The 14572-nt window shown below is 38.3% G+C and overlaps 1 protein-coding gene across 19 annotated transcripts in view; it reads left to right on the plus strand.

The window, feature by feature from the left end:
• Positions 1-14572, plus strand: part of NRXN1 (neurexin 1) — a 1117469-nt gene that overhangs the window by 1089594 nt on the left and 13303 nt on the right. For 13 of the 19 annotated variants that reach the window (XM_059942803.1, XM_059942804.1, XM_059942813.1 and 10 more), the window contains one exon: positions 4366-4453. In XM_059942803.1, the coding sequence (XP_059798786.1) occupies positions 4366-4453 (88 nt within the window). The remainder of the gene's footprint in view (positions 1-4365; positions 4454-14572) is intronic. The other 6 variants (XM_059942818.1, XM_059942810.1, XM_059942808.1 and 3 more) reach the window with 1 other exon arrangement.

Here is a 14572-nt window from a genome sequence, read left to right on the forward strand (position 1 = left end):
TTTGTGTCACTAATTGTGAATCCTGGTATTTTTTTTTTTTCAAGAAAACACATCTGGCAATAAATCTGATAAGGAAGACTATCAGATTTAGTGCTGAAAGGCAGACGTCAATGTTCTCTCTCTTCCAGAGCAGCTTCACTTAGACAAAAGTATCAGAACAAGTGTCCGTCAATTAGCCAAACATATCACATGTCAGCTAGCACCATACTCAGTCCATCAGTTGTCTCAAGCAGCTCAGTATAAATGTCCATCACAGCAGTGAGAGACTAGGCTAAATACTGTTACACGAGTGACCACCATTGCTTGAGACAATTATTTTTTTACATTGTATTTGGATGTAGAGCTGGATAGACTGTTGCTGTTTAGAAACAAAGTTTCAATCGAAATTTTAGAGTAAATCAAGAATTTCTTTGTGGGCATCAGATTCATAATGGACATCCTTTTGCACAGTTGGAATATGTTCTTTTTCTCACAAAGCAGATTTGTCCTGGTAGAGTTTTCTTGTGGGTCTTTTCATCAGAATTTACCAGTCTTCAGCAAAGCTGTTGACCATGAGGAATAAGGTCTAGGAATTCTAGCCTTAGCAGGATATAATATTACGGACTAAGTTTATCTATCCTCTCATCATGTCTTTTTAGCACACAGATATGCAATTGTGCTATATTCAAAAAAGTGAATATGCAGCAAATTCTACCATTAAAGGTGGTGGTGGGGAAAAAGGCTCTCTGTAGAACAAAAATACATCAGTGTTTCTTTACTTTCTAACCCACCAAGTGGTCTCTGCCTAATAACCCTGGACATTAAAAAAACTGGTCTAACTTCTTACTGTACATTAAGAACATCCTTTCTCCCCCATTCTGATTAAATTTCCCTACCCTATACAGGTTGGTGTTTATCCATATAACATGTGAATTAAGTTTCAGTGCCTTTATTTCCTGAATTGTGTGCAAATCATTTTTTTCCCCTAAAGGTAAGGAGACCTAAGCAGTTTCAGTAGACATTCTGAACAAGAACAGGTGTTTGCCATGAAAATGTCCAGACCACTCTGAATTAGGGAAGATCAGCATGCACTTTGACCTGTGAGTTGTTGAATGCAGTTAGGGACCCTTATCTAAATGGACGGTTATGTAAAGCTAATGCTTTTGCTCGATCACTATTCTGTCTCCTTCAGCAGGTTGTCTCTTTTCTGAAAAAGGTTATAAACATCAGGGAAAAGTATACTGAAGAATAGAATTGATTAATGTGACATATTTGAGTTTCTTCAACAGCATGTCATAGGGAGGCAGTTCCAAACACAGTGAATTAAATTTAAATTACACAGCTTTGGCTAGAAAATTGTTTCGTTAATTTAGCCTCTGAAATGAAGTGAAATTTGATTTTTCTCCCTATACTTGAGCCACTTCTTGATTTTTCATACAGTGATGATTTCTATCAAGGCATGTTTTCACAAGACTATTGCTGGATTTTAATTTCTGAGAGAAAAATACGAAAAAAATGTGTATTCATTTTATCAGTAAAAGTGCATTAAAAACTAAAATATAGTTGTACAATAGGGTCGAATTTGTACAGTGGTATTTTTCCTACTGTAAAAGGCTATAGGAGGTACTGTTTGTTGTATGGCATCTTTTGTTATTTTAGGTACTGTGATTTGTGAAAGATAACACTGAGAACATTCTAACACTTTCTGTTTGCTGTGGAATTGTTCGGAAAGGCTGTTGAATTTAAAAATTAGGTCAACTTTTAAAACAACATTTAACTTTGCAGCCTAAATAACTTAGTCTGCATGAAACGCTACACTGAGTTACACATTTCTAGTCCGTGAATTTCTTTTAGGAAGCAACCTTTATTATTTATATTCGATGTTTGACTTCTAATTCAGAATTTGAACCTAGGCAGCAAAAGATGGAAACTTAGTTCAACAAAGTACCCATAGAGCTACTGTATTTTGATATAAAAGCTAACATGAGATCTAAAGTTGAGAATAATTCACATGTACAACTTCCAGTTTCATGTCTAAAATTATATTATTTATAAATATAGTGCAAAAATATTAAATTGGTGTTCCATTCGTGAAACAACAATAATGTTGGTAGTATCACAACTTTTATAAATATTTAAAAGGTGGTCCTGTTCTAGGTACTTTTCATGTACTAATGTAATCTTTACAACAACAGTGACTATGCTCTCCATTTTTTTCAGATGAGAAAAACAAGGTACAGAACAGTTTTGAAGCTTTTAGAGCAGAGTTTCTCAACTTCTGCACTATTGTCATTTGGGTCAGATCACTCTTTGTTGTGGGAAGGCTGTCACGGACGTTTTAGGATTTTTTAGCAGCATCCGTGGTGTCCACTCTTTAGACGTCAATAGTAGCTCACCCACTCCCACCCCAACCCAGCTGAGACAAGTAAAATGTCTCCAGACATTGCCAGATGTCTTCCCAGGTGGAGGAGGGGAGAGGGGACAACATCACTGCCAGGGTGAGAAGAACTAGATTAAAGAATTTATCCACATCCTCCTTCCCACCTCCACCAAGAACAAAAATTCCTCAAGGAAAATGAGAAATTCTCTTGTAACCATGAAATTAACTTTAAAAAATATCCCCTGTGGTTTTCAAACAAAGGTAGCTTTCCACTTGAAGTTGGCTTTTAAAAAACAGATTATCAGCTCTGGGGCGAATTGGAACAGTTGACCTGCCAGACCTCATAATCCAATAACTTGTTATTATCAAGTCAGTTTGGATGTTATCCTGCAAGATGTGCTCGTGCCAGAAGGAGGATGGATTCTTGCCTTCTAAAGCTCACTGTAATGAATGATACCTACGTGACCATCACACCAATTGCTAGTGGCTATCACTGGCGTTAACAGTTACAATTCCAGGAAAACTGGTATTTGAACTTCTTTTAAAATGGCAGCAGCAAAATAAATGAATTCAGTCTCCCAACTGTGTTAGAAGAATTAAGAGCAGAATAACATGAAACCATCTCAAAATACTATTAAATGCTTGCATTTATTTAGTTATATTGTGAAGCACTAGCATCTGGACAAATTCTTTATTCTTGATTAATTAAAGACCTTGTACGTGAAACATTTGTGAGCCTAATTTTGCCACAAACGTGCATCATCGCTTGTCTCCACTTTTCAAAATAACGCAATTCTCTTAACATTTTATATATTTATACTTTACCCTCTGACTATTAGACACTCCCTTAATAAAAGTATATCATATATCTGAGTTTTCTTTAATTTAAGACCCTTATTATTGTAATTCTACTTTTCAATAAGGACTTCGTCAGTGTGGCAGTTCTGAGTATCATCTAAACAATTATAATCTCCTTAATCCTTAGCCGATGTAATGAGATATTTTCCTTCTTGTACCTTGAATTCTCTCTGTATTACCTTAGCATTAGCCAAATCTGATGCAAACCTTCACAGTTTCCATGCAATATCTGTGCTGAGTTTATTGCTGCTTATAAGCGGTAGTAAAGAACAACCTTTGATGCTTGTAAATGTGTTGATTATGTGACTAACTGCTAGGTTTTACACACTCTGCTTTTTATTACAGTGATGGTTATCTTCTTTGCTGTAAGTGCAATGAAGCAACTAGAATGTCAAAAAGAAAACTGTCACCTCTATCCTATTTGCTGTAAAATATCATCCCCCCAATACACTCTTCATTTATTCTAAAACCTTAATGATGGAAAGGACAATGGGGAAACAATACCTGCTATCTGAATATTACAAAGATGAGAACTTTATAATGAGCGTGAAAGCTCAACACAAATTTAAAAAATACCTTCAATGGACTATATTTGCTTCCCTTTTTGCATCAGTGAAAGATATTCTCTGTTTAATCTGTGTTTCCTAATAAAGACAAGCTATATCTCAAAGATACATCAAATTCTACCTGGTCATGAATATAAAAGGTTATATAGTTGTTCTGCTTTTAGGAAGCCAAGCACAAGTACTGCATAAAGCCTACTGATGCAAACCTTGTAGCACTCCAGGGCTGTAATAAATTTCAAATCATCTGTTTCTGCCAGGCTGTTTTAAACCTCTGTCTGCTCCTGTGTGAAGCTTCCTTGTGCAGTTAAAAGGATGGGTATCTATAAGTTGGCTACCACCGTTTCCATATCCTCATGTAAAATAAGCTAGAATCAAGTTTTCACAAATACGCCAATTCTTCTATGAGGGATCTAAAATAAGTTGAAGAATGTAAGCTCTGTGTCCTCGGGAAGGGAGATAATTGAGTTTGGTTTCTTGATCTGTCAGATAAACACAAGTGGTGTTTTACTGGTCCACGAGACAAAGATGAAAAGATCTGTTAGGTCCCTTTAAATTAATCTACTGACTGTGATTCTTTTACAGACCACAGATGACATCCTTGTGGCCTCAGCGGAGTGTCCCAGCGATGATGAGGACATTGACCCCTGTGAGCCGAGCTCAGGTGGGTTAGGTTAGTCGACTTTTTTTCTTACTTTCTTTGCTTTACTGTAAATCTTTGTTGCATGCTGTAGTCCCTAGAAGATCTTTGCATTTATGTCTAGAAGTCCACCCTATGAAAAAATGCCTCATTGTGAGGTAAGAGCTCTTACTTTTTACGTGGGTACATTTCCCCACATTTATTGAAAAAAATAATTTTTAAAACAAACCCCACCAAGATTATGTATTCCAGAAAAAGCAGTGGGGGACAGCACACAAGGCTGGTACCTTACTGTTCACATTCCATTAGCTCATGATATAATTTTCAGTATAACCATATACGGGGATCTTTCTTGGGTCACCCATAATAAAATTAAAAAGTTTAAAAATTGCATTGCATTTTGGAAAATTATTTGACCTTTCTACTGACAAAAAGTCCCCACCCCTCACTCTGCCAGCAAATTATCTTAAGTGATAAATTTCTGAATTTCAGAAGTGACAGTATTATGGCAATAGTAAAACAAACAGCAGGTACAGTCAGTCCTTGATTCATTTAATAGAGAAATGTTTGAGTCTTCCAATGTCTCCCTAAAATTCAAGTTGATGTGTTTTAACTCTAGGTGATGCATAGTTTTTTCTCCTTCTTTGTGATATGGTGTGACTAACACATCAATACTGCTTTCCTGCAGCCCTGTACCATCAAGCAGTGGCTGTGGACCCTGAAAATGAATGGATCAGAGCCTGGGTTTGATTCCAAATATTCGTAATACCAAGAATTAGGGTCATTTCCGTTAGTTTCCTTTGTAAGCAGTGTTTCTTAAAATTCAGTAATTGTCTTGTTTAGGTTAACAAAACCATTGGGGTAGATACGGACTAACCACTACTGGATAACTCATGACCTCTGTAGATGTCACCTATAACCACAGGAGAACTTCATGTCACAGTAAAATAACTAATCTGGGATTCTTGTGAAGAACATCATTTTAATCTACTCGTTCTGATATTTGGATAAAAAATGGTTCAGGATGCATATCTTACATCTCCTTTTGAATATCACTTCCACCCCCGTCCCCCCACTGATTATAGCTACTTACTCTCAGCACTTAGAGCAGCTACTGAGTGCCATTGAGGAGCAGAAGCTCAGCTGTCAACTTTCAGCAGGAGAAGGTTTGGGAGGTCCATCCTGGTTGTCTTCTCATGTTTCTTTCTCTCACCTCCACCCCACATATCAAAATTCTCAGGCTCCAGAGCCATCTTTCATACACAGTTATTAGAAGGTGATCTGATATAATCTGATGATCATCCATCGATTCCTCCAGTTTCTTGATCTCTACACCATTCCCTTTTGGTTGTCTAGACAGATGTGGTCCCTTCATGATACCATCCTGGACCACTTTGTCAAAATCCTGCTTTTGTCTTCATTGGTATTCTCATTCTCTCTGTGTTAGTCAAAAAGGAAAAAAAAAAAAAGTTACTGCCTTTTTGTCCATGACATCAGTCCATCTATTTGCCTTGTCCCTCCCTCAAATTTCTCCTTTCCCCATTTCTCCTATTCTCACGTGCCCAACCATGACTGTCTTTTTCGTAGCTTCTCTAAGATCTTCCAGCATGGATCATTCATAACTGGGGTCTGGTGTTTGTTATACATTGATATGTGTGTGTGTCTATATTTGTATTTATATTTGCTTTTGTTTTCCCAGTTAGCATGAGAGCAGTTGATACTTTTTCAGTTTTTTCCACTCTATTAACACAGTGCTGAAAACAGTATAGGTTCTTACTAATTATAGTACTGGCTGGTTTTCCTCTGGGCTGAATCCTTCTTCTGCTGTCTGAGTGGAGGCTATCATCCTCTTTATATAGAGTCCTCACTTTGAGTACCTAGCAGCTCCAGTGTAAGAAGTCTAATTGCACTTAAAATTGTCACCTTTTTTTCCTTCTTGAGCACAGTTAAATGATCCAGTTCTTCTAGCCATTGCTTCTAGGTCTTACTAACCATTCCTTATAGACTAGTTTACTGTCTCTCCCCCTCTCTGGGGACGCCGGCCCTAAGTACAGGATGGTGTGGGTGGGTAAAGAGGAGAGAAAGAAAGAGAAAGATTACTTTTTTTTTTTTTTTTTTTTTTTACCATTTTGACATCCTCCTCTCCTTTTTATTCACCTGGCTTTGTTAAATATTATAACACCATGGAAAGTGAGGGGCAGCTTGTTAATAACCACGCTCCAGATATCCTCTCTGCCTCTTTTCTTTACTAATTTATCACTTATCTGAAAGAATCGTATTTACTTTTCTATTTGTTACTTGTGTATTAACATATAGCTTGCATCCCCGCCGCGCAAGAAGAAAAGCTCCGTGAAGCAGGAACTCTGTTTGTGTTGTTCCACACAAGATTTGTTGCATGAATTTTAATTTTGTTCCACAGCCCCAAAGTCTGCTGTCTGATATGCAAGACACAGCAGCTACTGACCCCATCTGATGACAGCTACAACACTCTTGTACCAAGGCTAGTTTAACTTCTCATCCTCAGTGTTTCTTTCCTTCCTCTCTAGTTTCCAATTCATCAATTCCTCCTAAGGCTTAAACTTCAGATTCTGTTGCTTTAATGGCATCTTCCACTGTAGGCTTTTCTTGTGATCTTACCTCCCCTAGATGGTATCTTGATAGTGTAGTCCATGAATGGTTTCCCTTTCTATATTACATTCTGTAAGCGTGATCTCTTTTCTACATTGGATTTTTCTATCCAATTCCCTATAATTTTTTTTCATGCCCATCTTTAATAATTCATGCAGTGTTGCTCTTTTGGCATAATTGGCTCTGTTTGTGTGACAACTTCCTGTGAAATTCTTAGTTCATATGATTTTTTTTTTCCTATTTTCCAACTGTTTTTTTGCAGTTGAAGAGTCGTTTTTGTTATCCTCTTATAATCTGAATATTGTTTTCTGCTAGGATAGCCCTCCTCTAGGTCTTTGTTTCTTAATGCACTATGTACTTGTTCTCTTAAATAGCTTTTTTCATACTTGCTTTGTGTCTTGAACACAAATATAAAATAACATGATCAAAAATTGCAGTCGCTAATGTTATTAGACTTTGGATACTGTTAGATATATCTCGATAAAAATCATGATAGATATCAGCAGGATGTATTTTGGGAAACTGACTTTTTAGGAAAGTAATATATTGGGTTAAATATTTAGAACTGGATATGCCTACTATACACTTTTGCTACTCCTTAAGCAAGTGAAAGCAGATATTTTTGTAAAGAGATGCATAATTACTTTTACAGGTAGATTGCCCAAATCTTCTGTGTATTTCACACTAATGTCTCTCAGTCTCCCTGAATATTTACATATGAAGTTTCTCTAATCACCGTGACCCAAAACTCTTCCAAAAATAATTTCTTCTTCTCTGAAAATGTGCTATGCTTATCACTTAGGTGCTTTCCTAAGGCTATTAATGAATCAAACAGGAAAAATCTGGTATCTTCTTGAACACAAGTAACTTAATACCTTTTATGAAGTGCTTGATAAATTTGAATTGCCATGTAATTCCACCCAGATCTCTTAACGAAGAGGGACATTATATATTTGGTGGATTGTCAGTTTCACCATTGACTGAATAGTGTTGAGAACTATTGTGCACCCACTGCTCTGTTAAACTCTTGGAGAAAAAAATAGAAACTGCACCTTCGGTTCCATTTTACAAAAGGACATCTTTCATTCTACCCCAGATGCTTTTTCTACCTCAGATGCTTTTTTTTTTTTTTTTTTTCTACCCCATAAAGCTATTCTTTATGATGAACAGGTTCTTTATCTTTGACATTAAAATATCACCTGTTTTTCAGGTTGTTACAAGAATTAAAACTAATATATGTAAGGCATCTACTGCAATGCCTGGCATAAAGTAGAGCATAAATGGTGGCTTTTCTGCTTCCTAATTCAGTTATATGAAAAAGAATATTCAAGCTATTTTTCCCTTTTACATAATGCTGTTACTTTTCCTGGCTGAACATGGGTGGGCAACTGATGAAACCACTCAGGCCTCCTGATGGGAACTGGACATGTTGAAACTAGATCAGGAACAACCCCCCGGGTGGGAACACGTGGAACTCAGTTATACTTGATTCCAGCCACACTGTCCTGTGTGGTTCGCATCAGATGACAATTTCACATTGGTATAAACAGTGTTTTAGAATATGAGAGGGTGGCTGTTCAATTCAGGGGGTCTCATTGAACCCCAACTCTTAGTCGACAGGTGGAAATCAGAAGCAGCCATTGGTAACTAGGTCACAGGCCAACCTTGCCCTAAAACGCCAGGTTTCAGCTGCCTGGACGTGTGACAAAGTGGATGACTTTTCCTTCACACTTTTTCTCAGAAACACTTGCTCCTTCTGTGCTTTTCCCTCAGCCTAGAGACATGGTTGTTAGATTAAATGAATTAATGTATGGAAAGCATGTTATAGAACAAGGCATTGCTCATAATAAGTGCTACATGAGTGTTTGCTGTTTTTACTATGTGTGCTATATAAATATACATATTTTCCAAGACTTCCTTTTTCACAGGAACATAAGTTTTTGTAAGACAGACTGCTTTGATTTATTAATAAACTGACAAAATGGCAACACTACAAACCACTGAAGTTCCACAGTGACCCTTAATCACGTCAGAACATCTTGATTTTGAGGCCTTCTTCTAAATACATCCTTTTCTCAAAACTCCTGAAGAAATTTGAAAAGGTGATTTGTATGTTGATATCTGAGACCTAAATGGAGATAATGACCCTCTTTGGTGTGGGAACTTCTGATGAAAAACTAGTTTGTCATTTGTTACAGAGAGAACAGTATCAGCTTCTTGTTTCCTGGGAGCCCTATTTAGGAAGGACACTTTCCTCTTAGATGTATAATGCTTGGAATAACATGTCTGTTCTATTTGTGTGTGTGTGTGGGCAGGTGGTAGCTAATAGGATATTGGGCCACTCTCAAATCAGTTAAACCTTTGTCAAAGGAGAAAAAGAAAAGTTCTATTAAATAATTAAAAAAACTGGTGTAGTTATAGGAGAAGAAAAGGAATGTCATTTGGGGGGCAAGCTCTTAAACATTAGTTGAACCAATGGGGATGAGGTCATCAGTACAGCCCCTCAGAAAATACTGTTGGTTGCCTGTCAGTTGATCAGGGTTCAGGTTACATGAGTAATGATAGATCACAATAACAACTAATATTTAGTGAAGATCTATTCTGTGTTCATCATTGTTCTTAGTACTTTGTAAACATTATTCTATTTCATTATTTGGCCAAACTGAAATATTTTCATAGCTAGGGAGATTCAGAGAGATTAAGTTACTTTTTGTAATATGAGAGAGAGAATACGCTCTCTAGTTTAGGAGAAGTGGGGTTTTAATTTCTTGGAATGCAGAAGGTTGTTCTTTTAGAATTCAGGCACCTCACAAATATAAGATTAATTTTTAAAATGTTCATTTAAATAATTTCCATGGCTGGCATAAATTTAAATTTGATGGCAAAAGGTCCTTTACATGTGTTACTATTCATTAGGCTAAATTTGCTGCAATTACTGTGCAATTTCATGTGGTTTTCCAGTGTGCTATTTTGAGAAAAGATCAAAGGATTTCTGTTGAACTGATCCCATTAACCACATTAGGAATAAAGATATGTATATTGAACCAGGTGCATCTTTTTATTAAATAAGTAATCACAGTCATTTAAAGGAATATATTACTTATTAGATCATATTTTTTAGAGCCTGATTAGAAGATAATTTTGTGCTACATTTAAATTTGGGGTATTTATTATGTAATTATTCAAAAGCGAGTTTAATTAGCCTGTAATAGCCAACACATCGCTGTTAACATGGGGAGTTTTGAGGTGCAGCCAGAAAAACAGCAGTAATGAGTGCTCCATTTTTGGAAACACCTAGAGCATCTCCTGAGCAGAGTCAGACCAGAGTCAGTGGCGAGGGCCTAGCTAATCATGTAGGTACAGTACAGGGCATCTGGAGTTTGGGCTCTGATGAGCTAGGTGGCTTTCAGTGTGTGACATGCTGGTGGAAGAACTGCTTTTTTCCATATTAGACAACTGGACAACTGGAATACAAATGAAATGCTGTATGGTTAAAATGGAAGAAAGACATTAGACATCATTTGCACTTTTTCCCCTGTTTTTCTGAGAACAGTAATGTCAAAACAAAAATTACATTGGACAAAATTAAACAGACAAGGGAGATCTATTCAAGAAGATTGCGGTAGAAGGAGCCCAAAATTCAATCCGAGCTCAATTCACTGTGAAAAACAAAACAAACCAAAACTGGAAAGTTTTTAAGAGCTGAGGTGGAGGGATCATAGACCATAGACCTTCTGTGTTGGCTGATTGGCTTCACCCAAAGGAAGAATAAACCCTTTCCTTCAAATATCTTCAAGACTGAAGGTAGCTTTATGAGTTGGAGTAACATGTACCCCCTCAAGGTAGGCTCCTATTTTCCCCACAGAAATTGGGAGATGGGGAGCTATCTTCTTTGAAGGTTATATTTCAAAGTGAGGGCTCCTAGGTCCTTGAGAAAAATAGTCCTGGGTTATAACACTGAAACGAAGCTTTAAAAATATTTACACATCAAAGGTAGAGAAGGAATTTGGATTTACCAGTTTTCTAAAGTAAATGCTCGAAGGAAAGGGAGGCCAGGGCCCTAGAGGCAGGAAGAAGCCTGTCTCAAGTTTGCCCAAGCCTAAGGTCTTGGTCAGTGAAGGCAATTCCACCTTTTCAGGCAACTGATTTCCTTTACCAAAATTTGTTCCTACCAGGAGATCAGTAGAAAACAAAATAACAAACGAAATATGGTTTCTGTTTGTTTTCAGAGCACAGCCATTTTTACTTAACGTGAACTATTTTCACCTTTCTATGATCTGATAATTTTTGTTTAACAGTATAATGGAGTGGATCATTGCCCCACACTGGAAAAACTTGAAGAGCATTTTGTGAGAATTGTGATATGCGACAGGGAGTGAGTATTAGCTGTGATTGTAACTTTGGAGTCAGATAGAACTAGCTCGAGTTGCAGCTCTTCCTGGTCTTGGGGAAGTTACTTAACGTCTTTGAGGCTCAGTAGCCTGTGCCAGTGAACCCATTATCCTGACTTGTAGTGAGGCCCCTCATAAGGCAGACAGATTTCCAGATCTGGGTGGAAAATGGGTACAGTCCCTTTTGCTGTTAGAGAGAGCAGGCTCTATTCACACATGTAAACTAACTGTGCTTGGCCACTTACAGTAATTACTTAGCAAATAAGTGAGTTTGCTGAGTTAGATTAGACATTTACCTGAAAGTCCGCAGGGGTTTCCTTGGCAGTCCAGTGGTTAAGACTCCGCTCTTCCACTTCAGGGGGCATGGGTTAGATCCCTGGTCGGGGAACTAAGATCCCACATGCCACACAGTGTGGCCAAAAAAAATTAAAAAAGAAAAGAAAGTTTGCAAAAAGTGCGTGACTGCTAATGCAGAACTGTCCTACAGTAATTAACAGAAAAAATCTACTCAGTCATGTGTATACCATAAATTTCTAGGCAGCCTACGTGTATCCAGCCTTAAAACATTAATAACCTTTCACAAGTCCTTATTAGAAAATGCTAAAATGCCATAAGAGCCTTTCTAAAGCGTGACGTGTCCTGTTGAGCTTTGGAAGGAGAAAATGAGATACACTGCCGTGCTTTGAAATATTCACCAACCTTGAAGGAAGAAATGCGGCAGAGCTTTAGAAAAATAAAGGGTAAGTCTACCTCTTATGGAAACATGAAATGCAGGAAGAGTGAAACCATGTTTTCTTGTAATTTGTGTCCAATATCTGCGTTGATAATGAAATTGGTTTCCTGTGGAGTTTTCTTGGTATTTATTAATTACATTTCCTCAGATGGTATCAAGAGGTAAAGCGGCATATTCTGAATACTGCACTACAGGCCATGCTGCCCCCGTGAAGAGCCAATACGCTTTCTTTGTTGGTTCACGTGCTTCAAAGACCAGCAAATGCTACAATAGGCTTTAGTCTGCAGGTCTCATCTCATGTCATCTGACTTGTTGGTCAGATCACTTTCATCATTAGTAGCTCCTTACCCACCCTCAGTATTATAAGAAGCCTGGCATTGGTAATAAGAAAGACAAGAGTACTTTATGAAATTGCCAGGTTAAGAAAAGGGTGTATTAAAGACGCCAGTACAGCCAGAAGCCATCAGTTAAATTTAAAAAATTAGTAGAAAGAGAAGGAGTAATGTCACCACCTCTCTGAGCATACTAAAATCTTACATTGCATCGACCAGACTTTGGAAAGCAGACTGAGTTCACGTCCCAGTTCAGCCACTTGCTGTGTCATCAGAAGCAAAACATTGAACCTCTGTGTACTTGACTTTTTACATCTGCAAAATGACATGAATGATGTTAAATACTCATGATGTTGTTATGCTGAAAGAGATAATCCATGTAAAGCCCTTAGTGTTGAGTCTGCCACCTAGAAACTTTGATAGTATGACTTAGCTTTTATTAGTAGTACCAGCAAATTAACTGAGGAGTCAACCATATTATAAATGGAAATAAACCTATAGCCACAGGCAAGAAGGGGAAATGTTTTAATTGGCACTTTAGCATCTACAATAAAAAGCTTTTTGAACTCTTTCTGAATTCTAGCAGCATCAAACTTTTCTCAGTAGCCACTGTGAAACTAGTAAGACAAGAGCAGTGCTTCAGTTGGATGGATGTAGGTTGCTAGGATGGGAAGAGGGCACATGTCATCTGCTATTCTTAGTTTTGGAGGAAAACAATGCAGGTCGCTGCCCCACAGAGCTTTTGAGAGAAGGAATGATTCGCTTTCCTGCGTGCTATTGTAATCTGCTTGCTCTGCCTCCTAAAATATTCGGAACGTTCTGGGCTGCATGACTTAACCAGGCAGAGCCGCCACACCCCCTCCCCCAAAGATGGATGGCTTTTCTTCCGTATTTCCCAATTCTAGGCTTGACATGCCTCCTTCTAATGGGCTCAGTGGGGAAACTGTCCAATCTTTCACCTTAGCTATTGCACTTTCACCAAAAAGAATGTGACTTTCCCCAACAAAAGAAAATTGAGACACCAATAGCTTCACGACAGGAATATAAAGATGATCACCCAAAGTGAGGAGACCCAGTTTCAAATCAGGAAAACCGCATGCTGCCCTGTTACCCAGAATGACCTGCACTTACATAAACACTATACAGAAACTCTGGGTGAGAGGCAGTGCCCCTAGGACCCAGCATACAACTCTGCTACAGAGACTCTGCCGTGGATTGCATCCAGAGTAGAACATGGAATTCCAGTTCAGGGAAGGAAGGAGGTCAAGAAGAAGTGACCTAGCAATTTTAGAAAGAAACCCTAAAACCTAATCAAAAGAGTCGTTATTTCCATGATAATAAGCCCTTCTGTCAGGTATTACCAAAGAGTGGTCTTAGATGATTGATTTCTTAATACCTAAAGACATAAAATCTCATAATAAAATTCTGAAAGAAGGAGAAATTTAATTCCCTCCAACCACGGGAGCCAGAGAGCACTGATCCGTAAAGATAGAATGTTTCACAGATAAACAGAAACAAGCTCCACATGCAGCTTAACAATTAATGGCCTGAAACCACAGGCCTCATAGTAGAAATGGTTGTTTTGCCGCCTGAATCGACAGGGCCTCCATTCATGAAAGGGGAGTCCCTGAATACAGAGATCCTCTTGGAGATAACGTCTGTGGTGGTCACTGCCGCAACTGATTGAGCCATGGTGTGTGCTGTGCGTATCACAGAGTTGTCTCATTGTTGGGAACGCTGCCGATTCAATACCTTTTGTGTGGAAGACACAGGAAATATAATCGGACCCTCGTTGTTTTTTTTTCCTTTAAATTTACTTATTCATTTATTTATTTTTGGCTGTGTTGGGTCTTCGTTTCTGTGCAAAGGCTTTCTCTAGTTGCGGCGAGCAGGGGCCACTCTTCATCGCGGTGCGCGGGCCTCTCACTATCGCGGCCTCTCTTGTTGGCGGAGCACAGGCTCCAGACGCGCAGGCTCAGGAGATGTGGCTCACGGGCCCAGTTGCTCCGCAGCATGTGGGATCTTCCCGGACCAGGGCTCGAACCCGTGTCCCCTGCATCGGCAGGCA

Source organism: Balaenoptera ricei, chromosome 13, assembly GCF_028023285.1.
Source record: "Balaenoptera ricei isolate mBalRic1 chromosome 13, mBalRic1.hap2, whole genome shotgun sequence".
Taxonomy (NCBI): Eukaryota; Metazoa; Chordata; class Mammalia; order Artiodactyla; family Balaenopteridae; genus Balaenoptera; species Balaenoptera ricei.